General features: G+C 40.5%; 1 protein-coding gene across 2 annotated transcripts in view; it reads left to right on the plus strand.

The window, feature by feature from the left end:
- Positions 1-25569, plus strand: part of LOC107322836 (ubiquinol-cytochrome-c reductase complex assembly factor 1) — a 50476-nt gene that overhangs the window by 18592 nt on the left and 6315 nt on the right. The window contains exons 7-8 of one of the 2 annotated variants that reach the window (XM_032448535.1): positions 5402-5510; positions 7524-7847. In XM_032448535.1, the coding sequence (XP_032304426.1) occupies positions 5402-5510; positions 7524-7697 (283 nt within the window). In that variant the 3' untranslated portion in view covers positions 7698-7847. Of the gene's footprint in view, positions 1-5401; positions 5511-7523; positions 7848-24096; positions 24175-25569 lie in introns of those variants that run through there. The other variant, XM_015881341.2, reaches the window with a different exon arrangement.

Below are 25569 nucleotides of genomic sequence, written 5' to 3' on the forward strand. Positions count from 1 at the left end.
ATTGGACAGCAATGATAATGTGAATCTGGAAGGTAGTACTAGGCTAATTTTTAATAAAAGGTTCATTTTTCTAAGGTTTTTATGCTTGGCTTCTCCTTGTTTTTTGCAGCTTGACCTAAATGATTGCTGTCATTCTCACAAATCAGAGATCTAATTTGATGCTCTAGATCACAGAGAAGCCTGCTCACTTACCTGGGCCACTGGAAGATGCTGCTTGTTTTGCTTGTGGCTATCTCAGCAGCCAAGATTCTGCAATGACATGGCAGATATATCGCTGCATTCTCTCTGATTCTCTTTATAAAATCAGTATCAACCTCAATAAAGATGGAGTAGAGCACAAAGGATTCTACTAACGCTAGCATATGTAAAGGTACCTTCCTTCTGAAGGCTTTAATGCCTGTCTCTACTCCTGGACCTTTTGTCTCAGGCTAGAAGTATTTATGATATGGCAGCCAACAACCTGACCATAGATTCTGATCACCATCTGTTAAGATATTCCTGTTCCCATTCACAAGTGTAGATCACTTTCTGGATTACTCGCTCCTTCCCTCTTCACCTACAGAGACTGACTTTCAACTGACTTAGAATATCTTCTGAAGCAGGAAAATATAAGATTTTTTAATATATATCTAATTGAGTAAAAACATTCCTCGTCTCTTGCTGCTGTCATTGTCCATTATGTTCCAGTCAACTCTGTGCTATTACCTCTTTTAAACTTTAAGATGCTTGTCAGAGCATATTCCTTGCATTACAGATTCTGATTGTTTCACTGTTTGAATATCTGTCTCTTATTTTCTCTTCTGCAAACCAAACTTTCTGTGTAACCAGAAAGGAGGGGGAGGTTCAGGCACTCATATTTAGCTCTATTTTTATTATTTTTTTTGAAGATAATGTTCCTCCATTTCCTGCCAATGTTCTTCTAATATTATACTTTAGAAAATCAGCCTTCTAGTGTTCTTCCCTGAGTTGTATAGGCTATTTCAGTTACTTCACACCCTTGATATCAGTAGGACTTTTGGCTCAGAAGCTCATACCTTCTAGGAAGAAATCTCAAGCTTTTCATTTCCACTACCACGTTGTTCTTTTCTTGTGACAGTCTAATTGAAGTATAGACTGTGTCCACACAGTTTCCAAACGGTGAAAGTGATGACTTTGACTGTACTAAGAAATGTGGTGCATCCTGCATTACCATTTAGGGTCAGAATAGAGCAGAGCTTCAATTCCATTTCTGAAACACACCAAGGTTTGTTCATTTTTTTTCTGTAAGGAAAAGCTGTGCTTGTGAAAGTGTTGGTCAGTTTGAGTGAGAGTAGATGAGAACAAGAACCATCAAGTTTGTGAAAAATGGTTCCTGCAGGGATAGATGTATCAGATTTGCAGAGAAAGGTCTGAGGTTACTGTACTATTTTGAGATATGCTGTTTCAGAAGAAAGAGAAAAAATTGTCTGTGGCTCATCCTAGAAGAGCAGAGATGGGGGAGTTTAAAATTACACCAAAGTGAGTAATATCTTACCTGAGAGATGTTTTAAGAACGGTTTTGTCTGGGATGTCTTAAGATTGATCCTGCCTCACCATGAGTGAATGTGCAGAGCAGCCTAAGTGTGGGCACTGGGAGATGGGGGAGGCTGCACAGCCATGCTGAGCTCTGTCAGTTTGTACCTCCACAAAATCCTGTGCTTGGCTGTAAATAATGTACTTAGTGAAATTGTGAGGCTGAAGCGAATAATGGCATGTTCGCTTGCTAAAGGAAATAGCAAGAGTTCAGAATTCTACTCCACACCATTATTCTGAGCTTCCATTCATCATAAAGGTGCGCATCCCTGCATCTAGTTGAAGTCTATTCAGGAGCTTTCTTCTCCTTTCCTGAAGTTGCTGGCGCTTCATGAATGATTCGGGTTAAACGGAACAAAACAACAGCTTTCTAATTTGGTTGTTGTTACATCTGTTGTTAAACTTGAGTCATTTCTCTGGTCTGGAATGATGTAACCCTAGAAATTATTGTCTTGGAACACCTGAGGGAAGCAGGATGCCTGTCCCAGTGCTGGGGGTAGTAGGAAGCTCTGAGTGGGCTTTAACCTTGGATGCATAATGCTTCATCAGACATTGACTGCATAGCACTGAGCTGCATCTCAACACTTAGATGGAGTAGGGCTGATTTCCGCTTCTGGTGCTTAAACCAGTGTGTTTTACTATGCTGGCAGAAACAGTTACAGCTGAGGCTCCTGTTGGAAAATGCTGCTTCTCACCTAAGATGGAAGGAGGTGTATGTGCTCACGTGCCTTTTCAGTCATCCTTATATATGATTTTCTTCCAGTGTAATCTTTCTGCCTAACTTAAATATGACAAATTATCCACCCCAACCTATAGTAGATAACTTTCTAAAGATGGTTTGGAATAGATTTGCTTTCCTGGTTTGACAAACATGAGTCAGTATTTGAGTAAACTGCAGCACAGGTTATGTAGTGAATCGATTAAATGTTTCATACTGCATTGACCCAGTTAGAAAGTTTATAGTCTTTAAAGAGTGTGTGTCTTTTTAAACCTCAGACGGCAGGTGTAGTAACAAACTACCAAACTTTAAAATAAACTGCAGAATTCCATGATCTCACTCGTGGTGCTGCAGAACAGCTCTATGACAGCACTATGCATCCAAACACAGAGCTGCTTTTTAGGCTTCGAGGGTAGCAGGCTTTCCTCTGAACACAGCTCCATTCCTGCTCATCAGTGAGCGGTTGTTAACTGCTGGTCTTTGCGCTGTGCTCTCCTCTTGGTTCACTGCTGCTGAAGGGAGACTGGGTAGGAACTTGTATTTATGCGTGTGGGGGTGATTGCCAAGTCTCTCCTGCTATTTTTTTTTTTCCTGAGGTTGTGAATTGAGTGAGAGTAGTATAAAAATACTTCTCTCAACCCAAAGTTAGGCTTCCAAGTCTTAGGCTGAGTGTTTTTGACTTCTTAAGAGTGAGCAAAAAATTTGGAATACAACAACTCTTACTAATTAACTGTTGTGTATGGGTCAATTATGTAAATAGACAAGAGGAACAAAGGTTTCGAAGCTGATGAAATTAAGACAGAAGTTTTAAGCTCACTGTATGTCTGGTTCTTGTCAGGGCTGATAAATTAAGAGGTGTTCCAAGTTCTGGATCATCATTTCAGCAGAAAGCTTTGCCATTTTTTCTTTTAGCAGTTGCTGATAGATTTACTTCTTGCTACCATCTTCACAGAATCTGCAGCACCTCTCCCATGGAGAAAGGTTGAGGGAACTGGGCTTGTTTAGCTTGGAGAAGAGAAGGCTCCAGGGAGACCTCATTGTGGCCTTCCAGTACTTGAAGGGGGCATATAAACAGGAGGGGGAATGACAGTTTGTGAGGGTGGACAGTGATAGGACAAGGGGGAATGGTTTTAAATTGAAACAGGGGAGGTTTAGGTTGGATATTAGGAGGAAGTTTTTCACTCAGAAGCTGGTGACGCACTGGAACAGTTTGCCCAAGGAGACTGTGGATGCCCCATCCCTGCTCTGGGCTGTCTGGTCTGGTGGTTGGCAACCCTGCCCACAGCAGGGGGTTGAAACTAGATGATCATCCTGTGATTCCATGTTTCTACGACCTTAGTTGTGTTTCGTTGCTGGGTGCTATTAGACCGACATAGAATCATCACTATCACCATATATACCTTGGGAATCCTTACAGCTCTGTTTCCCAAGCCAGAAATTGCCACTCTTTGCAATGTTCCCTTTGCTGACTGCTGTCCTTCCCCTTCTCTCCCTATTATCTTCTCCCCAGGCTCTCTAACTTACTCTTCCCCTTTGATCACTGATCTCCTTGCCATGCCTCAGTCCCTCTCCAGTCTTTTGACCTCATTCTGCCAGGACTGTGTTATGTTGGAGCCTCTCACCTGGTGGCTGCCATTTTCAAAAGCCTCCTTGTAGAAATCAGTTTCTGGCCCAAGGGCTTTTCTTCCTTTGGTACTGATGTGTGAGCTGAATGGACCTTGTATGGGTCTTAAATGTATGGTTCTATTTAGAAAAGAGTACAGGAGCAATGCAGCTCTTTCAGCTTGTTTTACCTCTGTGACTCATCGCTGGCAGTAAGTTTTGCTTCCTTTGCATGTTATAAAAAAAAATAAATCCAAAAAACCCACTTTCCTTTACACTTTCCTTTACTAATCAGCACATCAGATAGAATCCATCATGAAGATTGGCATCTGCCCTTTTACAGGTCAGCCCAAGAGGCAAGTTTCAGATGTTTATGATTTTCCCTGTTGAGCTGGCATTCACAGAGCACCAAATACTTCTAATGCCTGAAGGGAGGCCCAGATCTTATCTCCACTGCAGAAATGATACAGATACATAAATCATTTTTACCTCTTAACTCTTGCAGTGCTTTCACTATTAGTAACATGGCTGCGTTGAAGTGACCTGCAGCAGCTCTGCTCTCTTACTTTTTCAGAAGGTGTGAGAAAAAGGTTTTACGTGAACAGCTCCCCAAGCATAGCATGTTTCTGTGCAAAGCAGTGACTTGTTTCAGCTTCAGTGTTGGAGCATCCTGTCATACCAGCAGCTCAGCCAACCCAGCCACGGTTTAGCCTTGCAGTGCAGGAGCAGAGCTGACTAGTGAGGCAGATAATGTGTTCTGGTGGTGGTACTCATCTCCTAGTGCAGTGAGGAAACGGCCTGCGATTCATTTTGTGCTGCTTAGAGATGTAGTTTAAAATAAAAAGTGTGGTTGTGATGGTTTGGTTTTTAGGCTGAGCAGCAGCAGTAAAGTTCAAGTGGCTTTAATGCTTTATTTAAAAAAAATAAAATAGGGGTATACAAACCTGGTATTCTCATTAAGATCCTGCTCACAAACCTGTGATTTCTTCTAGCATGTACTGCATGTAGGGGCTTTGCCAAGTGGTTGGATGTATATCCCTAGACCCTGGTAGGTGAAATAATTTAGGACATTGCTAATGTGAGCTTGGGTGAAGTCTGTAACCTGCTTAAGATTTCACTCCTTAGCTACTACAGTCTTTTTTAGCATTTTAGTATACCGAGCTGAATTACAGCTGGCTTGTAGCCTGGGATTAGAAAAGACATTTGTTCTTGCTCCAAAGGATGATATGTCCTTAAGGCTGTGGAATTTAAGTTGCAGTACTGCTTAACTAGATTACAGTGCTGTCAGCCAATATAGAATCCACTGTCACTCTTCCGTAGCTGGATTGGCCAAAATCCAACAGATACAGCTCTTGAGTACAGAACGAACAAGTTTATGGTAGTTCTTTTTTAAAAGAAACCCTTATTTTTATTACCTGATGACAAAAGCACATACTGTAAGAAGAATCTTAAATGAGCTGAAGCTGATTAAATCTGTTCTTCAAACTTGAAAAACTAAAAGCTCTGAATGTGGTGTTTATGTTCCTACAGGATGTGTCTGGTGCGAATGAAGCAGGAAGGTCGAGCAGGAAAATACATGTGTCGCTATATCGTTCATTGTATGTGGGAGGATGTTGAACAGCGTGGCAAGGTGATGGGGGTAAGTTTACTCTGGTGTTGATAATCTTGATCATTTTAATGACTGAGTTCTTGCAATGCATTTGTAATTTGCGTGTTTTGGAAGAATGCTTAATAATAAATCTGTAGTTACACGTGTATTTCTTTATGAACTTAAGCTGGTACAAATGGATATCATCTTGGCCACTCATTCCTGCAGCTGTTGTACTGAGCCACTAACTTTGTTTTGATAACTCTATCATGGCCTGGATGAAGAGGCTGATTTGCCTAAAAGTTTTCAAATATTTGCCATGTGATTGCATACACAGGGATGCTGCTGTAACAGGATGGGCATTTTGGGGATAGGAAACAAGCAGCTTGGGTAGGGAGAAACATGACTAGTGCCAAGCTTACAACTGCAATTTAAGTTATTCCAGAAGAGCTTTGAGTTTTCCCTGTATCCAGAACAGTGAGTAAAAGGATGATTAAGGGACAAAGTTATTATGTTCCTGCACATGACTATGTACTTTTCATTAGTTTAATTTTCAGTCTGGATTCGTAGTATATCTAGACTTCATCTCAAATGAGAAGTGTTAAGAAAAGCGTAGCTCCAGGGATAGTTGATTTGGAGGTTTGAGAGAAGAATGAGACTGGATCTTCTTGGCCTATACGGTGAGCAAGGTTATGGTAGGTAACTGTAAGAGTTGTTTCTGGCCTTGTAGTCTGTAAATACATTTCTCCCTCATTGTGTTGGTGACAGTCTTCAGAAAAGACCCTGCAGAGATAGTTTTTGCAACTCCAGGATGATGGTGGTGGCAGTAGACTTGATGTAGTTGAGATGTCAGTATTTGGGATGCTTCTAGTGAGAGAATGGGGCTAGGAAAGGTCTTCTCTGATGCTACATATAGAATGTATAGAAATGTTAAATTATTTAGTAGAGGTTTGTCTGTGTACCTGTTTGTGACAAACAAGGAAGTTAACAGGTGAGTTCATGATTTGGTGTGAGATCCCACCAACAATTCGAGACGTTTCTTTTCGTTGAGACTGTGTTTTGCAAATGGTGCTAAAAAGCATAGATTGTGTTGTAACTTCAGTGATTCTATCAACCCTTTTTTCCCTATCTGTTGGAAATTAGCCTTCCCGTGTTACAGATTGCTTTTTAAGGTGGGTCTAAATTTAGGCACCTTAATATTTCCAGCTACATTAATGGGTGAGACAAAAATAAGTGGGAATCCTTCATGTCCTGGTCAGATGCCATGAGGTAGTGTGAGCGAGCCTGGGCAAATCAGATGATAGCTGGTACAGGGCATTCTTAGTAGCACAGATTTCTTCCTAAAGCTTTCAAAGTATTTTTTCATTCTAGGAGACAGACAATGATATAAATACTCATGTAACAGGTTTCAAACAACTGCTTTTGTGCAGTGCAGGTTGGGCAGAAGCAGTTCACAGAGCAGAGAAACAAAATACGTTTCTGGAACAGTTCTGGAGGCCAGATGGCAAACATCTCACCTTATTAACTGGCTATTCTAAAATCTCTGTATTTATTTAAGCAATACAGATTATCAATTAGCATTCGAATCTCATCTTTAATTGTATTTCTCACGTATTTTGTTTTCAGTATTTCATTATCCTGTACTTTTGGCCTTAATTTCCTTTCTAACCTAGTCCTAGCTAAGAGAGAGAAACAAAAAAATTAAGTAGCTCAGTGGTGTGTGAAAAATATGAGGAAAAACATGGAATTAAATGGGAAATTTATATGTTTTTGTCCTTTTCCTATGCCTTCCATGTCATAGCAATGGTTGTTTTGTGTTTCTGTAGGAACTGAAGACAGTTCAGATCCTTGATGTGGGTGTAAATTTAAGGTTGTTTTTTTTTTTTATAAAAGCAAACAAAAAAACCCTATACCACTGCTCTCCCACCCTCCAAAAATCCCTTTGGGGTTTTAGAAGTCCAACTGGGCAGAGAGAGAATGCTATTCTGGAGAGAAAGCTATTTCTTTGTTCCTTTTGACATTGACTTTTTCGTCTACCAACTAACCTCAAATGCCATCATTTAGTTTTCCTTGCAGGGTTTGAAGCAGCAGCAAGCAGCAAAGAGAAGCAAAGCTGTTTGCTACTCTTACAAGCGGGCTGAACTCAAAAATGAAGCTTGGTGTAAGTTAGAGTTGTACAGAAGTTTAATGAAGAACTTTGAAGGGAAAAAGATAAAACTCACAGTCTGTTCTTTGTGAAGAAAAGCAAGTAACCATTTCAGCAAACTGAATTATTCCTTTGCTCTTAAAATTCCCCCAAAAATGTTTTAAATGAAAAGAAAAATGTGTATCCTTATTTTTCATTCGATCTGGAGCTTCAAATGTTAATAAATGCTTGTTATAATTGTATGGTTGCTGTATGATGCAACTGGGAAGAGTTCTTAAGTTGTCTGAATGCCATTCATTCCTTGCTTGACAAGCCAGGCATCTTTTCAGTTTGTCTTTGAGTTTAAATTTCACAATCTTTAATAATGATAATGCAGCATAATAGCAAACAGGCTTGGATTGTAATAATAAGATTCCTGTGATGTGCTTTACGTTGGTACCAAGATAGGCTTTTGGCTGTAGCCTACCTTGTCTTAACATGGCTTTTATGTGGCAATAGCTGATGCTTAAAGTATGCACACATTTAAGGGCTTGATCCCACAAACAGCTTCATCTGTGCGTATATTTAATATAGTTGAGCTGCACAGAGACCCATTGATTTTAATGAGATTCCTTGTAAGACAGGGTAAACTCCTAAGGTTACAGCTAACTAGACTAGGTACTAAGGGTGTGTAAGAAAGCATAGTGAAGTGTGCTAGTTAGTAAATTTGGAAATCAGGACTGCTCTTTTCCCCATACTGTTTGTGAAGGTACACAGCTTATATGATTGTTCAGTGTTTTTTTCATCTTATAATTATTCCTCATCTTTCAATCATCAGTTTGTCAACTTTGAACTCTTTAGTTTCTTCATGTAGTATGTATCGTGTACTGGATGAAAATACTTTATGCGTGGATGGTCAAAGACATCAGCTGCTCCCTTGCTCCTTATCTCCGTTCCTTTCCTTTGTACTAGGGATGTTAGCCTACCATCCTACCTTGGCCCTGGCCCTACACAGATAATTCCTATTTCACCCCTGCCTGCTCACCCTTCCTAACTTTTCTCCATTGCACATGCATGTACTCTGACAGACCTCCTTCTTCACATCTCAGCTTAAGCAGTTCCAGGGACCATAGAGGATAGGCTAAGGACACTTACCCTTGGTGTTAGGATCTGCCTGTTAGTCCTGGTATATTATCCTTACTGCTTCATTTTAAATAAAGTTGAGGTAATGCTTTGCCTTCTCCCTCATGCTCTGACAAAACATTTGAGGAATAAGTCTAACAGTTACTTATTCTCAAGCAGTTCAATCTTGCAGCCAGTATATACCATGCCTTCAAAAGAGGATAATTAAATATATCAAGAGAAGAATAGTAGATAAAAAGATGATGGTATTAGTGTTTCTCATTTCAGGTTTCATAATCTGAGCTTTTCTCAGACATAAGTCAAATGAAAGGAAACTGCTGAATTCTTTTAGGGCACTAAGCTGTCACCTGCACAGCTCCCAGGTGGTGAGGACATTCTGTACCTGGCTTTTTCTGTCCTGCAGCGTTATCAGTGGTCAGTATTGAAGTGGGCTGCTACACTGCTGTATTGTGGTATAAGGGACAGAGCACCTGTATGAAACTTGCTGCTTGGATGCAATTAGCTGAACTTGCTGACAGACCAGGCTGCATTTCTTCAGCTCGTTTTCATATCTAGCAGCAATTCCAGCACTTGATGCAGAAAATGGATATTATATTCCTGAAGTGATACTGATGGTTTATTAACATATGCCATCTGCTCTTAAGTACACAAGATCATTGGAGCCGAAAGCGATAGAATGCCAGGCATTTTAACTGCTAATTTACATCAGCTCCAACTCCAAATGGCGTTTGTATTATTTCAAAAAATGGTTGTTAAAATTGCTGAAATCTAAATCTCAGCTACAAAGTTTTGGGACTTGTTAGCCTGAGCTCCTTCAGCACTCCTGAATGTCGGCAAGAGTCAGAAACCAAAACTTGACACAGCTGTAAAAACACACGGAGAGCCTGTGGCCTCAGCAAATTCTACTGGTGCAGGCATATTTCAGATATAAATTTTACTCTGCTGTCCCTAGTACTAATGAAGTCAGTTTCTTTTGGTGGGTTTGCAGCCAGGTGTGTCCAGTTCTGTGGCTAACCAGTGCTCTTTACTTAATTTTTCCACTAGTGACATTTCTATCAAACTTTAAAAACAAACAGAAAAATTGGCTTGATGCAATGGCTCCAAGTGTTAATAGTAACATTAGGCTGGGTACAAGGCTTCCTTTCGATACTGCTTTGCCAGAGATCTCCACCTTGTGGCTTGCACTGAATAGATTTATACTCCTCAAATGGGCAGATGCTTCATCCATTTGTAAGGGGATTCAGGCAATACTGGAAGTTGCTATTTGTATTCTTATCAGAGTGCTTCAGCAACCTGAATATTAACCTGAGCTGAGTATTGTTGCAGTAACTGTGTGTATGTGAAAGCAGTTATTGTGGGTCTGAGTGTATTTGAATACCTTTAGATGATGCTGCAGACCTGATCAGAAGGGCTTTTGGATGCTGGAGTTCCATGGAGCAGAATTTCAGCTGATTGTTTGACAACAGAAATGTGATTTATTTATTTTTTTAAATTAAATTAATTTTTTTTTTAAGGAGAAAAAAAAAAACACAAAAAAAGCCACTGAAACGAACAACACAAACCTGTCTTAGATGCATCAGTCTTTATCCAACTACATGTAAGCTGTTGTTGGGCTCTTCTTGGCAGCAATATTCTTGTGTGTTCTCATAGCATTGTGCTTCTGAAATAAGACATTTTCAGTGCAAAAGAACAATTCCATTTTATAACCAGGCATGTTCTGCAGACTGCAAAAGAGATAAGAACAAGAGGGGCTGACAAGCCCGGCATGCCAAACCTGTTTTAATTTATCTTAATCCCACTTTCCTGTTTTCCCACCAGACCATTCAGGACCCCTGCCCCCTTTTTCCAGGAACACATCTAGGTGTCTTTTGAATTCATTTATTGGCTCTGCAGCACATAGCACAATGCAGCCTTTGTTATACTCATAGCCAGAGCTGTTTATATACAGTGACCCATAATTTGCTCTCAGTTACATTGGTGTACATCTGAGGTAACACCATCAGAATCAATAACATGGTTCACATCAGTGTAACAGAGCAGAATTTAGCTCTGTAAACTTGAACACGGTTTTGTCTTTTAATTGTGAAAAGACATTGGAAGATTAAAATATCATCTTGCCTTGCTCTAATAAAACAAGCAAACAGGCGTACATCCTGCATTACTGGGCTTGCCTAAACGTGATGCAGTTCATTTCAAGTTGTTATTTTTGTGGAGAATTAAAAATCTAACGCTTACCTAAGGATTCAGAAATCACAGTCAGAGTGAGACCAGTATGACTCTGGAATAGCTTTTGGAGATGAGGGCACAGCATAAAGTTGATAGCATTTCCAGATTGAATTCAAACTTTGCACTGAGTGAAGTATGCTGTTGATTCACCCACTGTGATTGAAAGTTCAGGAGGTCTTTAAAGTCTTGTGGGAAATCATGGGTCAAAGGGGGATGCACCAAGTATGTTGTTATGGGATAACAGGAGGAGAACTGGAGCAGAAGGAAAGTGTGATTTTGTTTCGTTTATCTGTACAACCAAAGAGGAAAAGTTGTAGTTTCAAATGATCCGCGTATTTTTAAATATGCAATGTTAATAGGACGTTTTAAGGAGAAGAGTGTTAGGATACTAACAGCTATATTTGCAGAGCATGAAAACCAAGCTGTGTCTATTCTGTGTAATCCACAGTAATTCTTGTGCTCTCTTTGTTGTTTTTTTGTTACCAGAGCTTTTCATCCACAGTTGATAAGGGCAAGAAGTACAGAAAAAATACATTTATTGACAATCAAGTATAAGATGATGGTTTTACTTCTCTCTCTAAGAAAATAATCCACACAGAAAGTTGAGCATTAAACTGCTTCTCTAGGTAGAGAAACAATGTCTGTAGACAGCACTTGTGTCTGGTATGTAAAATACTGTGGACTTCAAGAGCCTTGGCACAAAAGAGCATTACCTGTGATTGTGTAGAGTGAATGTATATTCATTTCTGGTGGTTGGAGTGTTGTAGGCCATTGTAGGGCCTGTTTCTTTGGCAGTGTGAGGGCATTGAGGCAACTCATGTAGAAGATGGGATTTTTGTTGCTTCTGTTTTAGCAAAATAAAGCAGCCTACGAAGGGTCTGGTGACTAATGGAGCTGCAGCAAGGCCATGTGCGTGGAAGGGGTTTTTCCTTCATCAGTAGGACGTGAAGTTGATTCCTTTGCCTGCAATCACCTTCAGAATGTCACCAGGAAGTGATTTCAGAACACCAAATTCAAAGTCAGAATTTCATTGTGATTGTGTGAAGTCCACCAGCATATAAAGGAAACAGGGATACAAGCAGAAAAGGAATGAAACAGAAACTCTCGATCACTTCTCAAAAAGCTCCAAAGCTCACAGTAAACTTCCGTTTGTTTGTCCTTTCATAAATGCAAAAGAGAACCAGACACTGCTTCCAGAGCATGTTTAGTATAATCTGCTTATAACTTAAATACGCAGAAGGATGTTTATGTGTTGTATGTTGCCTTGCAAATACCTGAACTATGAGGAAGCCTGGCACAGGTAGTGTGCATGGTGATAAGAGCTTAGCTTTGGCAGGTCATAGAGGTTAGAAATGGGCTCTTCCACAGGTTCTGTTTTTAATGTAGTTCTAGAACCAGGTTCTGTGGGACTGATGTGCCTGACGGTCTGAACAGGCATGTTTACCACATGCCAAGGATACCTGGCATTGAAGTTGTAATATACGCTTGAGTTCTTTTCAACTGGCCTGCCTCAGTTTGCTGCAGAATTTGACATAAAGATTTTGATTTGTTTCCCAGGTGTGTTGGATGTTATTGCTGTACAGCAGTGTCCTTGGTCTGTTTTGTGCCTCCCCCTGATGCTTGCAAGAACTACACTGGAAGCTGCCTTGTGCCTTTGCTAGAAATGCTTCTGCCATTACTCCCCACGCACTACACCTGTGAGACTCGCATGCCAAAAGTGATGTTACTGTGCCATGGCTGTGGGCACAAAGTGCTGCACTGCACTCCTCAAATTCCCAGAGCAGAGTGTGGCTACCAAAATCCAATGCTGGGCAACAGAACTGCTCTTTACCACAACTGTATTATTTTTCTTTTGACAGCATAGCGATGACAGTGGAAACAGGGAAGGGACCCATATCAAACCTGCAGCAGTCTCCAGGCTCAGCAGGACTGGAACAGCAGTTAGAACTGGTGCAGCAGTTACATAGTCAGTGTTGCCTGGCTTCTGTCATTGCTCTGTGCATCACTCACGGTTCTGCTTGTGCTTTGCTTACAGTCAATGCAAAGTTAAAGAATGTGGTGTTGTACCGGGTGTTTTGAATGTTATCAAATTCCTGTCCTCTTGTAGTTTGTCCCAAACTTCCACTACCGAGATGAACTGATTTCCTTAGCTAATTCTTGCGAGTCTCTCCCAGCAAAGTATTTCATGTTATTAAACAACTACATTTATAACATTAGGCTGCTGCAAGGAAAACGTGTGTGTACTTTTAAGCAAAATATCTAGATCAGTGTCTCTTCTAAATCGAAGCATCGAGAGTTCTCAATACATTTTGATAATGCTGTTGCCTGTGGTTTTCACCCTGACTAGAAAGTCACCGCTACCTTCTGCTTCCTCTCCAAAATCTGCTCTGACGGGCAGGATTGGTAGATAAGGAATTGCTGGGATGGTCACAGTTAGAGGGTTGCTGTCAATTACTATGTTCAGGTGGAGGCCTGTGATGAGCAGTGTCCCTCAGGGGTCTGTGTTGGGACTGGTACATCTTTATCAGTGATGTAGATGATGTAGATGTTAGGATCAAGTGCACCCTCTGCCAGTCACCTTGGCACTTAAGCTGAGTGGTGCGGTTAAAACAGCAGCAGGAAGGGATACTATCCAGAGGGACATTGATAAACTCAAAAGCTGGGTCCATGTGAACCTAATGAGGTTCAACAAAGCAAAGTGCAAGGTTTTGCACTTGGGTCAGGGTAATCCCAGGTATGTACACAGACTGGGAGAAGAACTCATTGAGAGTAGTGTTGCTGAGAAGGGCTTAGGGGTCATGATAGATGAAAAAATTAACATGAGCCAGTGAGTGCTTGCAGCCCAGAAGGCCAACAGTATCCTGGGTGGTTGGCCCAGAGCAGGGATGTGATTGTCCCTCTCTTCTCTGCCCTCCTGGGGCTTCAGCTGGAGAGCTGCATCCAGGTCTGGGGCCCCAAGCAAAGGAAAGATGTGAAGCTTTTGGGGAGGGCCCAGACAAGGGCCATGAAGATTCTCAGAGGGCTGGAGCACCTCTCCTGTGAAAACAGGATGAAGGAGCTTAGGGTGTTCAGTCTGGGGAAGAGAAAACTTGGGGGAGACCCCATTGCAGCCATCCAGTATTTAAAGGGAGATATTAAACAGGAAGGAAATGATTTTTTTTTTTTACATGAGTAGATAATGATAGTACAAAGAGGAATGGTTTTAAACTAAAAGAGAGACGACTTAGATTAGATGTTGAGGGGAAGATTTTCACTGAGAGAGTGGTAAAGTGCTTGAACGAGTTGGCTTGATGGGATCCTGAGCAACCTGATCCTAGTACTTGATCTAGTGGTTGGCAACCCTGCAGCAGGGAGACTGAAGCTTGGTGATCCTTGAAGTGCCTTCCTACACAAGCTATTATGTTGTTGGTTTTTTTTTTCTTTTCTTCCCCTTGTTGGCCTTGGTCATTTTTTATTACCCTGATACCTGAATTCACTTGAGCTTCTATCTTCTTCCCTTTTGTTGGGGCTTTTTGCCTGCTTTCATGTTTCTCCTGTCAGTATGTCTCATACTTATTTCCTGACTCTCATTTTGTAGAGAAATCAGTGTGTTCCTATACCTTGTCCTTTTGACTGTCTTCTCTTAATTCTCTTTGTTTCTTTGAAGGGCATCTTTTGTCACTGACACATCCTTGCTCCCTCTTCTTGCATTTTTTCATGTTCAGCTAATCATTTTAGTAGTCAGTTTAATTCAGCTAATAATCATCAGTGCCAGTTATGCCTGCCATATGGCTTCACTGATTCCATGGTCACACTGCCTCAGTTACAATGCACTCTTCCAGCAACTATTGCAGAAGTCCATAAAGAAAGCTTGGGGTCTGTCCTCCTGTCTGTGCTTGTTTCAAACCTACATTTGCAAGTTGAATCATTCTCACAGCTCTGTCTTTTTCAACTCCAGATTATTTTTTTTTTCTTCTTTAGTTTCTTTATTTATTGACATGACCACTTGCTTTTAATGAGGGGTCCAAAACCAAATACAATATTTGAGGTGTGGTCTCACTGTGCCGTGTACAAGGAGGTGGTTGCTTCCCTAGTCCTGTTGGCCACATTATTTCTGATGCAGACCAGACTGCTGTTGGCCTTCTTAGCCACCTGAACACACTGGCTTGTGTTCAGCCGGCTGTTGATCATGACCCCCAGGTCCATTACTGCCAGGCAACTTTCCAGCCCCTCCCCCCCAAGCCTGTACAGATGCATGGGGTTGTTATGACCCAAGTGCAGGACCTGGCACTTATTCTTGTTCAATGTCATTTGACTGGGTTCAACCCATCTACTCAGTGTATTCAGATGCCTCTGTAGAGCCTTCCTACCCTCAGGCAGATCCACAGTTTCCCCTAACTTGGTATCCAGAGACTTACTGAGGGTACACTTTCTGCTCCTGCAGATGGTTCTATGCCACTTGAGTTGTACAGCTCCTTCAAAGTTCAGTCTTGAATTCTGCTGTAGATGCAGTGTCTTCGTGTTTGTAATGCACCTACTGCGCTGCCTTGTAGCCTGGCTAGGTAAGTGGGTTGCAAATGTTTATATTTTTCTGTTAGAATTCAGTTTATTTTATTACTTCATTTTCTGACTTCTGCAGCCCATTTTACCTGTTTATAAAACTCTCAGTACTGTGAAGCCCTTTATGACTGCTTTTGCTAATGACTCCAACAGTAAAATAAATGACAACGGTCATGGAGTGCAAATACAGTGTATTCGAGTAATTTCAATGCTGTCTTTCATGCTTCTTTACTGTCTTTTACTTTCACACAAGCAACAGTGTGTGATGCTTTTGTGCACACCTAGACAGACTTCTGTTTTCCGTTCTATATTGGGAACCTCAGTAGATTTGATTATTTCTGTTCCCTTTTGTTTTGGAGCACAAACAGCACTTGCTCAATCTCTATTGGTATTAAATAGCTAATTATTGTTACACTTCTGTAAGAGCTTGAATGTTGTTTCCATATTCAAAGGGCAGGAAACAACATGAAAGGTTAAAACAATATTATCAGAATACCAGCATGTCTGATCTTAGTGATCTCTATTTGTTGCTTGCATCGTGTTGATTTTCAGGTTGGTCAGTTGGCTTTGTGGCCACAAGGACAACGGCATATACAAAAGGATATTTGTTTTGTGTTGCGGAATAATGTAGATGGAAGCCTGGATCAGTGAAGTCTTATTGTATGTAAAATAAGCAACACTGATCTGAGTTGATTTTCAGATGGCTTGGGCATAAATATCAAATGTAGGTGTTGATAACAGAAAGCTGGCAGCCCTGTGAATGGCGGTTGTTTTCAGAATGTCACCTGAGTGATACAGGCACTGCCTGCTTTGTCTACTGGCAGCTTCTGCGTGAAGTCTTAGTTCTCTGAAATTGAGAAAGTGGTGGAGATTGTGTAGCTGGTGGAATCCCTGGCTATAGCCCCAGGTGACAGTTACATGCCAGAGAGCTGGAAAATAACGTGATTGAGAGCATCCTAAATTTACCCCTTTCTGTTCCCTGTTTAATTCCGTAGTTGATGATGGCCCCATACATAGGTTTAATATGCACTAGTTAGGAAAAAGTGCACGAGGAAATTTTTGCCCTCTTCAAACCCTTGCCCACTCTTCTAGGATCTTCTGGAAGTTTATTTATCTACAGTAGCATCAAGCCTGAATGAAATGCAGAAGTGAGATGGAAAACTCACAGTATCTTACCATGCAGCTTTTTCATGGTTTGCTTTCCTCCTTTGCCTTCTACTCGAGGGCAGAGCTAGGGTAGAGAAATAATTTTTGTTCGCTTCTGAAAGGTTACAGTAATAAAGAAACTCTTGTTAACATCAGAGTATATGGCAGGCAGGAGTTTTCACAGTCTGGCATTGTTTATTTTACCAGCAATTTGGAACCTTCTGCACTCTTAAAATATTGGCAAGAAAATATTTAACTGTTAACTATTCCATGGCATGCGTGTGCTTGAAGCCCTGGGGAGGAGGAGTGCTTGGGGAAATCAGGTTTTTCTCAGCTTATGATTGAAACCAGAAGGTGCAGAATACTGGTAGAAGGTAAAAGCAGTGCAACCTCAAATTTCAGTTTTACCCAAGTGCACAACTGATGGTAGAATGTCCAACAGGTCACATATAAACAGGGCCATGATGGAAGATAGCTGCTGATGGGCAGCACTCAAAGGGTTGTAGTAACTGAGGTTCCACCAGGCTGGTGGCTGGTCACCAGTGGGGTTCTGCAGGGCTCTGTTTTAGGGACGTCTGTGATGTTTTCGTAGATGACTTGAAGGTACACTAATAAGTTTGCTAACGGCACTAAACTGGGGGGAGCTGTTGACTCCCTCTGTAGAAGAGAGGCCTTGCATGGAGGTCTTGACAAACAGGAGGGCTGTGCAATCACCAGCTGCATGGAGTTTAATGAGCAAGTGGCAGATTCGGCACCCGGAATGGGACAGCTCTTGAGCTGTCAGAGCTCTCAGAGCTGTGTCAGGGGAGGGCAGGTGGGGGTGAGGGAAAGGCTGTGCCCCAGAGGGTGGTGGGCATGGCACAGCTTCCAGGGCAGCAGGCACAGCCCCGAGCTGCCGGAGCTCAGGGAGTGTTGGGACACCACTCTCAGCCCTGGGGTTGGGTTGGGGTGCTGCTGTGCTGGGCTGGGATCAGTGATCCATGTGGGTTGCTTCCAACTCATCTTATTCTATGATTCTATTTAATTTCTATGTAATCCTCTGTGAATGTGTTGAGGTTTTTGTTTGTTTGTTTGTTTAACCCTTTTTTATTTTTGGTTGCTAACGTCCTGTGGCAGTGACTTCTACCAATTAATAAGAAAACTTTCTGTACATGAGAAATTATTTCCATTTGTTTTTCAAGTATTTTTGGACACTTCATCAGCTTCTTCTTTTTCTTTTTTTTATGAGAAAGAGAGGAATAATTCCTTGCTTATTTGCTCTGTACCACTCATGATTTTACCTCTCCCATCATCATCTTTCTCCTTCCTACCTGAGTTCAGCAAGCATCTCCTCGTGTATCACCTTGATCTTCTCTCTGTTTTCTACCTTTTTTTAACATGTCTTTTCTGAAATGAACATGGAAGAAGTTTGTGCAGCATTTTATATACAGGCACCCTATGGATTTGTGGCGGAAGAGAGTTTCTGTTCTGGTTTCTATTCCTTTCTTAACAGTTCTTGAAATTTGCTCATCTTTCTCCACTATTGAATGTTGAGCTGAAATTTGGGAGATTCATCCACAAAACCCCTTTAAGATCCATTTCCTGAATGATGGCAGTTACACAGGGGCACATTGTTCTGTTGATTTTATGACTGCTTTTTCTTAACATCTACTACTAGTACATCTATCAGCACTGAGTATTACTGCTCATAATCATCTGTGATTTTTCATTTCATTTATTACTGTATTTCCTACTAATTTTTACCAATGTAAGTTACATTTCTATCAGTTTGTGCTCCCCTGGATCACCTGAAATACATGTCAACATAGACTCTGTGCTTCGTGGCCCTTCAATTATATTAAATATTAGCAGGGAACTGAAACATATTGTAGATGCAGGTAGTTCACTGAATAAGTTGTTTGAAATAGAGACCTTCTGAAGGTTGCTATGTAAACATATCAAGGGTTAAGAAATTCCTGAGCTCCAAGTGTTTGGGAGAACGCTTAGAGGAAGTGCATGGCTTGCACTCTTGCTGTATCTCTCAGTGTATCTGGCTACTGTTGAAGGCCGGATGGTGTGTTGGGTGGACCCTTAGTCTGCTCCAGTACAGTTGCATGTGACTCTTTCTCACAGTTACTCAAGTTTGTCTCAGTAATGAGATCAGGTTTTATGGGATCTGTGTTAAGTGCTCGTGGTGAATATCTACACTAATGATTTATTTTGCTTCACTGCTGTCTTCTCCAAGTGCCTCTCTTAAACTTGACTGTAACTTCCTTTCAGTCTCTCAGTCAGAATTCTTGCTCCTGGCACATTCAGAAGCATTTTAATCAGCGCTTTTAGGATTTTAGCAAGTGATTTTTCTGAGAGGCATTACAGCAAGAAATCCTCTACACCTGCTCACCCCTACAGAGAACCAGCACAACCAGACAGAGCACAGCAATTCGACCTTTCTTCCATGATCTCAATCTTGAGAGATCGTCAGCGAGCTCTGCCAGCCATGCACTACAGAGAAAAGAAAAATTCAGAATAAGCCCCCATATATTTAATGTGATTAGGACTGTATGGTGACCTCCTCTGCATTTTTTTTACTGTTACCATGGCAATGTTTCCAAATGAGTAGACTGCAAGATAGAAATATGCCTTCTACTAGACATCTAGGGGTGACCATTATTTTTGCTAGAATATGTAGGTAATGTAGTATAACTTGCTTTTCTATATCTGCCTGGAAAACATAAGTGCTCTGAGGTGTGTTATTGGTAACTGCAGTTATGAAGGTAGCAAAGCATAAAAAAGCTCTTTCCAATAACATGTTGTTTTAATAGATTTAACGTTTGGCAGAAACTGGTTTTGATACGATCTAAAATATATTTAGCTTTAATGTAGGTTAGCGCAGTGTTGAAATAGGTTGTCACTGAACGTTTAAAAGGCTTTAAAGACCATTTGCTGAAGTTAATTGTCTGCTGTGGTGCATTACAAAATTAATGTCTTTTAATTAGAAAATTAGAGAATTCATCAAAAAGTTAGTATTTTAAAGTGGACGGGGAGTCACAGCTGCAGCTAATTGCAAGCCAGTAAACTTGACCTTATTTGCAGACAAAGCAACAGTGGTTTATAAAAGACTCAAGAAATGAAGACTGGAAAAATAATTTCTGCCATTTCTTTGTCATTCAGCTCTGTGAGGTTGCCTGAAGGAGTTTGCCGTTTTGGCCCCTTACTGGGAAGGTATTTTTAATCTGTTCTATTAATTCAGTCTTTTTGATCTTAACTGCAGTCTCAGTCATTTTCAAAATTATTGTCTTACAAGTAGTAGTTCTGCTATTGGCAGGAGTAAAAGGGCTATCTGTAGTCTTCTCCATTTTGTGCCATGTGCCTTTCTTAAAAGGGCAGCAAAATGCTTTGACTGTCTGTATAGAACTGTATGTGGCTACTTTATTTACTAGTCATGTAAATGTCTGCATGTAACTCATTCCTTCCAAATGCAGATTTGGGAAAGGTGTAGAGAGGGAAGAAAAAAAAAAAGCCAGAGAAATGGCAAAAAAATATTGTGAAAGGTTTGTCCTGTGTCTTCTTCAGGAAATTCTGCTGACACGGACTGTTCCAATAATCAAAAGTGTAAATAAGAGTGATTCATGTTTATGACAGCGTGGCAAGCAGCAGTCCTTGGAGTAGACTCAGTCATAACAGCAGAAGGGTTCTCATACCTGTGTGACTTGTTTTGCACAAGAGATGGGCTATTTTCACTGCATCAGCATTAAATGCTACTTTGCTGCTGCAGCTTATGACTGCTGCGGGTGTGCTCCGGTGATGCAGCACATCAGTGCACCCAGCACAAACTTACTTCAGCTTGGTAGAAAAGATGACTTTGGTGACGCTCTTACTGTGTGTGTATGCAGGAGCAAATGAATTGTATGGTACAGAAGAAGCTTTATATTCAAGCAGGAATGGCATAATGAGAATGAGGGGGTGGAAGCTAAAGCCAGAAAATTCAAATATGAAATGAGATACACATGTTCAGCTGTGAGGGTGATATGCTTTAGCCAAGCACAACTTACTGAGCTTAGTACAGAGGGAACTCAGTGAAATGTAATGGCCTGTGATATGCAGAGGGTCAGGTTCTATGATCTAATCATTTCTTCTGGCTGAAATCTCTTAATAAAAAAATCTAGTTCAACCATAACTTATGGCCTAAAGAGATGAATTGCTGCATGAAATTCAATGACCAGTGCTTGCACAAGGTGAGCTTAGAAGCGTCCCTTCTGGCTTTATAGTCTATGGATGGATTAATGTGTTAAAGTAGCTTAGGGGCAATACATGCTGGCAAAAAACATACTAAAAAGAAACTCCTGTTAAAATACTTACAAATAATGTAGCCTGTGGAGATGGCAGCTCTGTCAGCACTCACGTGTGCTATGGCTCAATGGGAACATCTACACTGAGGGAAACAGCTGACGATCCAGTATCCCTGTTACATGGTCTGATCTTTGCTCTGTGCTGGTGCTGGGCTGATCTCATGGGCCGAATATCCCTTTGCAGGCAGAGCACATCCCAGCATGTTATTTTCCAGCTTCTGCACTCTGGTACTTCTCTGTGTAAATGGTAAGTGGAGGTGAGAAGGAGATTTGTTATGAAAGAACATTCTCCATTCAACAGTAGGGATTAATGCAGACTTATCCTAAAGCAGCTTTCCATTTAACTGTAGCTGCACATGAGATGTTTCCATACATGTTTAGCATATGCAATAAAGGAGTTTTCTCTTACTTTCCTAGAAATTCTGTTAGGATAAAAAAACCCCAACTGTGACATGATGTAGAAAGTTGCCAGGTATAGCAGTAAGCCTCAGCATCTGGCTGCTGAACAGAGCATGCTGGACTTGTTGGAGCTGAAGATGAGGTTTCTGTCTGCAGTATGACAATGCTGTAGTTTTGCAGGCAGTGTGGGATGATTGAGTGCTTTAATGAAAAGTTGTCACGTGTAGTAGGAAGATGTACAAAAACACACTCCGTGTTTTGAACTAAGATGGTTCTGTTTGTCAATTAAGGTGATGGATGTAAGTTTATTCTGGTGATAGCTCTACAATGGGTCGTTGCAAAGAAGGCAAAGGGCTCAGTTCTTAGAAGAGCTCCAGATGTTATTGATTTCTTTCTTGTTATTAGCAATTACTCACTTGGAATTGTCTGGCAGAACTTGTTCTTAATAATGAACTGTGGAAGAGTCAGCGGAATCATGACCAACCAGATCATGAAACTTGCTAGTGGTAAGAATATGGACATGTTTGAGAAGAGGAAGCATTTCCAACAAACCCTCATTTGGATTTGCTCGTTTTTTCTTCCTTTAAAAAGAAGAGGGTGTTTTTTTTCCCTGCAGTGATTGTACTTAATGTAGGCTGTAGTATTCTTCAGAAACTGCAGTATTCCTTTAAATGTAATTTTATTGCCTGAGGTACTCCTCCATCCCCAAAGTCACATTTTATATTTTAAACTGTTTGTCTTTTAAGATGTATTTACTGCCGTGTTTGTTTAACTTGGTTATCTCCTTCATCAATCTATTTCTTACTAACCTAAAGCTGCTGCTCTTTGTTTTTAGTACAGAAAGCTGTGTCCCCAGGGACGTATAGTCCAGGACTTGTCTCTGTAATGGGACTATTTGTTTTCTTTGCCCCTTGCAGTTGCCTGCTGTAACATTTGTAGTATGTGTTAAGTAATCCTTGAGGTAACATTTTTATTATGTCATAAAAAGTGCGTGGCAAATATATAATAACTCATGGAATTTGTTTGTTTAAAAATGGAAGGATAATTTATTGAGTGTGTTACATGAGACCTGCTCCCCCTTATTAGAGCTGTAGAAGTGCAGCTTATTTAGAAGTACGTTCTATTGAGAAAAACCACGGTCTCTGACATGCATAGAAAGTTTGAGCATGGTTGGGTAGAAATGACATCATAGTTTATGTACTCAATAAAAATTTAATTAAGTCATTACAGAAGTTGCAGTCATCATTTAACCCTCTGATTTCTTATGTTTAGTTCTTTTTTTAAACATTCAGTAATAACCAGTCACCAAATCTTGATAGCCTATAAAATATCTGCATGAATTTTAATAGTTTATATTAATGGAAAAATATGAGTAACTGACATGAAAGGAATTTTCCTTGTGTTTGCACGATATGCATTTCTATAAAAATCAACTGATGAAAAAAGATAGTGGCTTCAGGGAAGAGGATTTGAATTGGAGATTAGCTAGCATGGTAAGAACGAAATCACACTTTGCTAGAGAAGTTTGTTGTATGAGCACCAAGCTGAGTCTCTTAGGGATGCTAAGAATGTACTGGGTTGTGGTTCATGCTTTCATGAGCTTTAAGATACTAGATGTGATTATTTCACAGCTTTTCTTTAGCCTTGCCATAAGCTGTACGTCAGAGACAGCAGCGCTCATTGCATTGGAGAACTGATTTTCTCCCCTGTATTCCAGTGTTTTGTTATTTGTAAAAGCTGCCTCCAAGATGTGAGGTGTGTAAAATAAATAAATGAAAAGATGATTTAGCATTGGAAGCATAGCTCAGCCCACGGGAGAAGCGCTGTGTATTAAATTATTCTGTTGGTTGAGGTAAAAGATACAGGCAAAAGGAGTAGGCAGTTTGCACCAGGGAGGTGCACATGAGTTATTCCAGCCATCGCTCTGGACCTAGCAGTTGATCGCTTTTCATTCTGTCTTCAGCTTACATATAGGTCAGTTGTAAAAGCCAGTGAGTGGCGAAGACCAGACTAGCATCTATTTGAGCAATTGTTAAATTATGTCAAAGTTAGCATGGAACTTAAACTGAACCACAGAGCGTGGGGGGAAGTAGCTGTATCATTACAAACTGAAAGAAATGTAGTGTTTGTGAACAATAGTAAGTCTGAGCTTCTAGTGAGATGCTGTAAGAGCAGAAATGTGACTCCTGAATGCATGCATCCATATTGAGAAGTAATCAAGAAGTGGTAGGGATGTTGCCTCCATTTTTAGCATTACATCACTTCTCCTGGTGATGGAATGTCCAGCTTTGGAGTCCTTGCTTTAGAAAAATTATTGGAAGATTACAGAGTTTCTAAAAGCTCCGTATGAATGAACCCAAGGTTTGGAAAACCTCCCTAATAGTTAAAGTGCAGAAGTCTTCATTGTGTTGGGCAGTGCTGCTACTTAAAGGGAACAACGTTGCCTTCACTCTTCACACAGTTGCCTTTATTCCCCTCTACTCCTGTGCCTGTACACCAGCTCTAGTGATTGAAGTTTTTGTGTTATTTGAATATAGTAACATTGACTGTCTTTCTTTTGTATACAAAATTAAGAGTATTGCAAACTGTTCTAAAACCTATGACTATGTGAACGTCATTACAACCAAATCCTAACCTATTTGGACCAAGGCACTTTTTCTTCTTTTTCTAGAGATGTTTTTTCACCACCTCCTCAGAACCCATACAAACGTGTTTCTATTTTCTTTTGCAGATTAATTCTGTTGTTCTAAAGCAAGATTTGAGAAGAATGGTAGAAAATTTCTATGCAGCTCTGTTTGGATATGATGAGGTAAGAGGGATGTTTTCAGAGAACGTGCAGGACAAAACTGGCCCGTCTGTGTCACTGAGCACAGAATGCTGCAGATGAGTAACACGTTTGTGCTGTGTATCCTCAGAGAAATGTTGTGTTTTAGAAGCAGAATTCTTAGTGATCATCCTAGGCCTTGAATTACAGTGCTTTCAAGGAGAAAAGAAAGCACTTAACATACCAGTTTAAACCATGGGACATAGAAGAAGAAATTCTGTTTGTTTTTCTTCACCATCAATACTGTCAATGACATTTTCTGCCTCTGAATCCCATTGTACTCAGTTATACTTTAACAGCAAAAAGAGTATTTATAGGGAGTGACTGAGTGAGAGAGTTCTAAAGGAATTATCTGGTGAATAATTGGAGCTACTGTGTACAAGCATCTCTGGGGCTTCCAAAGGGAAAATACATTTGCATCAGCTTTTCTAGTTGTTAATATTTTTGCTCTAATGGATATTGATCTTCAGATACTCTTCTTATTCACATAATGATGTTATCTTTTTAAGACACTGATTTGCATCATTAATATCTTGTAAACTTTGTGGAGTTTTGAACAGTGTTTTGATTGCAGGTCTTAATCTAGTTTTAAGCATAGCCAGGATGTGTCTCCTGGTCTTTATTTTTCTTGCTTGCAGTCTCTGTGGAAACAAGATGTCTATTTAGATTAAAGACAAATGCTGACCTCTTCTATTTTTAACTGAATATTTTAAAGTCTTCGCTTGCCTTTGGCAAACATGTCAGCTGAAGACAGAAGTTACGAGACTATAGTGCTAACACCATATAATCTAAAAAGACAATAAAGGTAAGAGAGAATTTAGACAAAAGTGCCTCTGGATGTGGTTCTTGTGTAAGCCAAAAATAATACGAGATTTAACTGGAAGAATGTAGGTAGTACTTGATGATGAATAATTCATTTTTTCCTCATTTAAACGGAAAATAGACAAGGAAAGCAAAATTGCAACGACGTGATTACTTTTCTGTAGCATCATGTTTTGTATCCTTTTAGTTTTTCTTCTCCAAGCATCACAGCCTTCACACAGCTCTGTGAGGTGGTGCTGTTTTTGAGGATATTGTAAATATCTGATGGGCAGAAGTCAAGTGGATGAAGCCAGGCTTTTCTCAGTGGTGCCCAGAGATGGAGCAAGGGGCTACAGGCACAAAATGGAACGTGGGAAGTTCCATCTGAACATTGGGAAGAACTTACCTACTGTCAGAGTGATGGAGCCTTTTAACAGGCTGCCCAAATTTTCTGGAATCTCCCTCTTTAGACATTCAGACCCCCTCCATGTTTTTCTGTGCAACCTACTCTGGGGAACCTGCTTTAGGAGGAAGGTGGAAATGAGAGATCTCCAGAGGCTCCTTCCAGCTCCTACAGTT

The sequence above is a fragment of the Coturnix japonica genome, chromosome 20, assembly GCF_001577835.2.
Source record: "Coturnix japonica isolate 7356 chromosome 20, Coturnix japonica 2.1, whole genome shotgun sequence".
Lineage (NCBI taxonomy): Eukaryota > Metazoa > Chordata > Aves > Galliformes > Phasianidae > Coturnix > Coturnix japonica.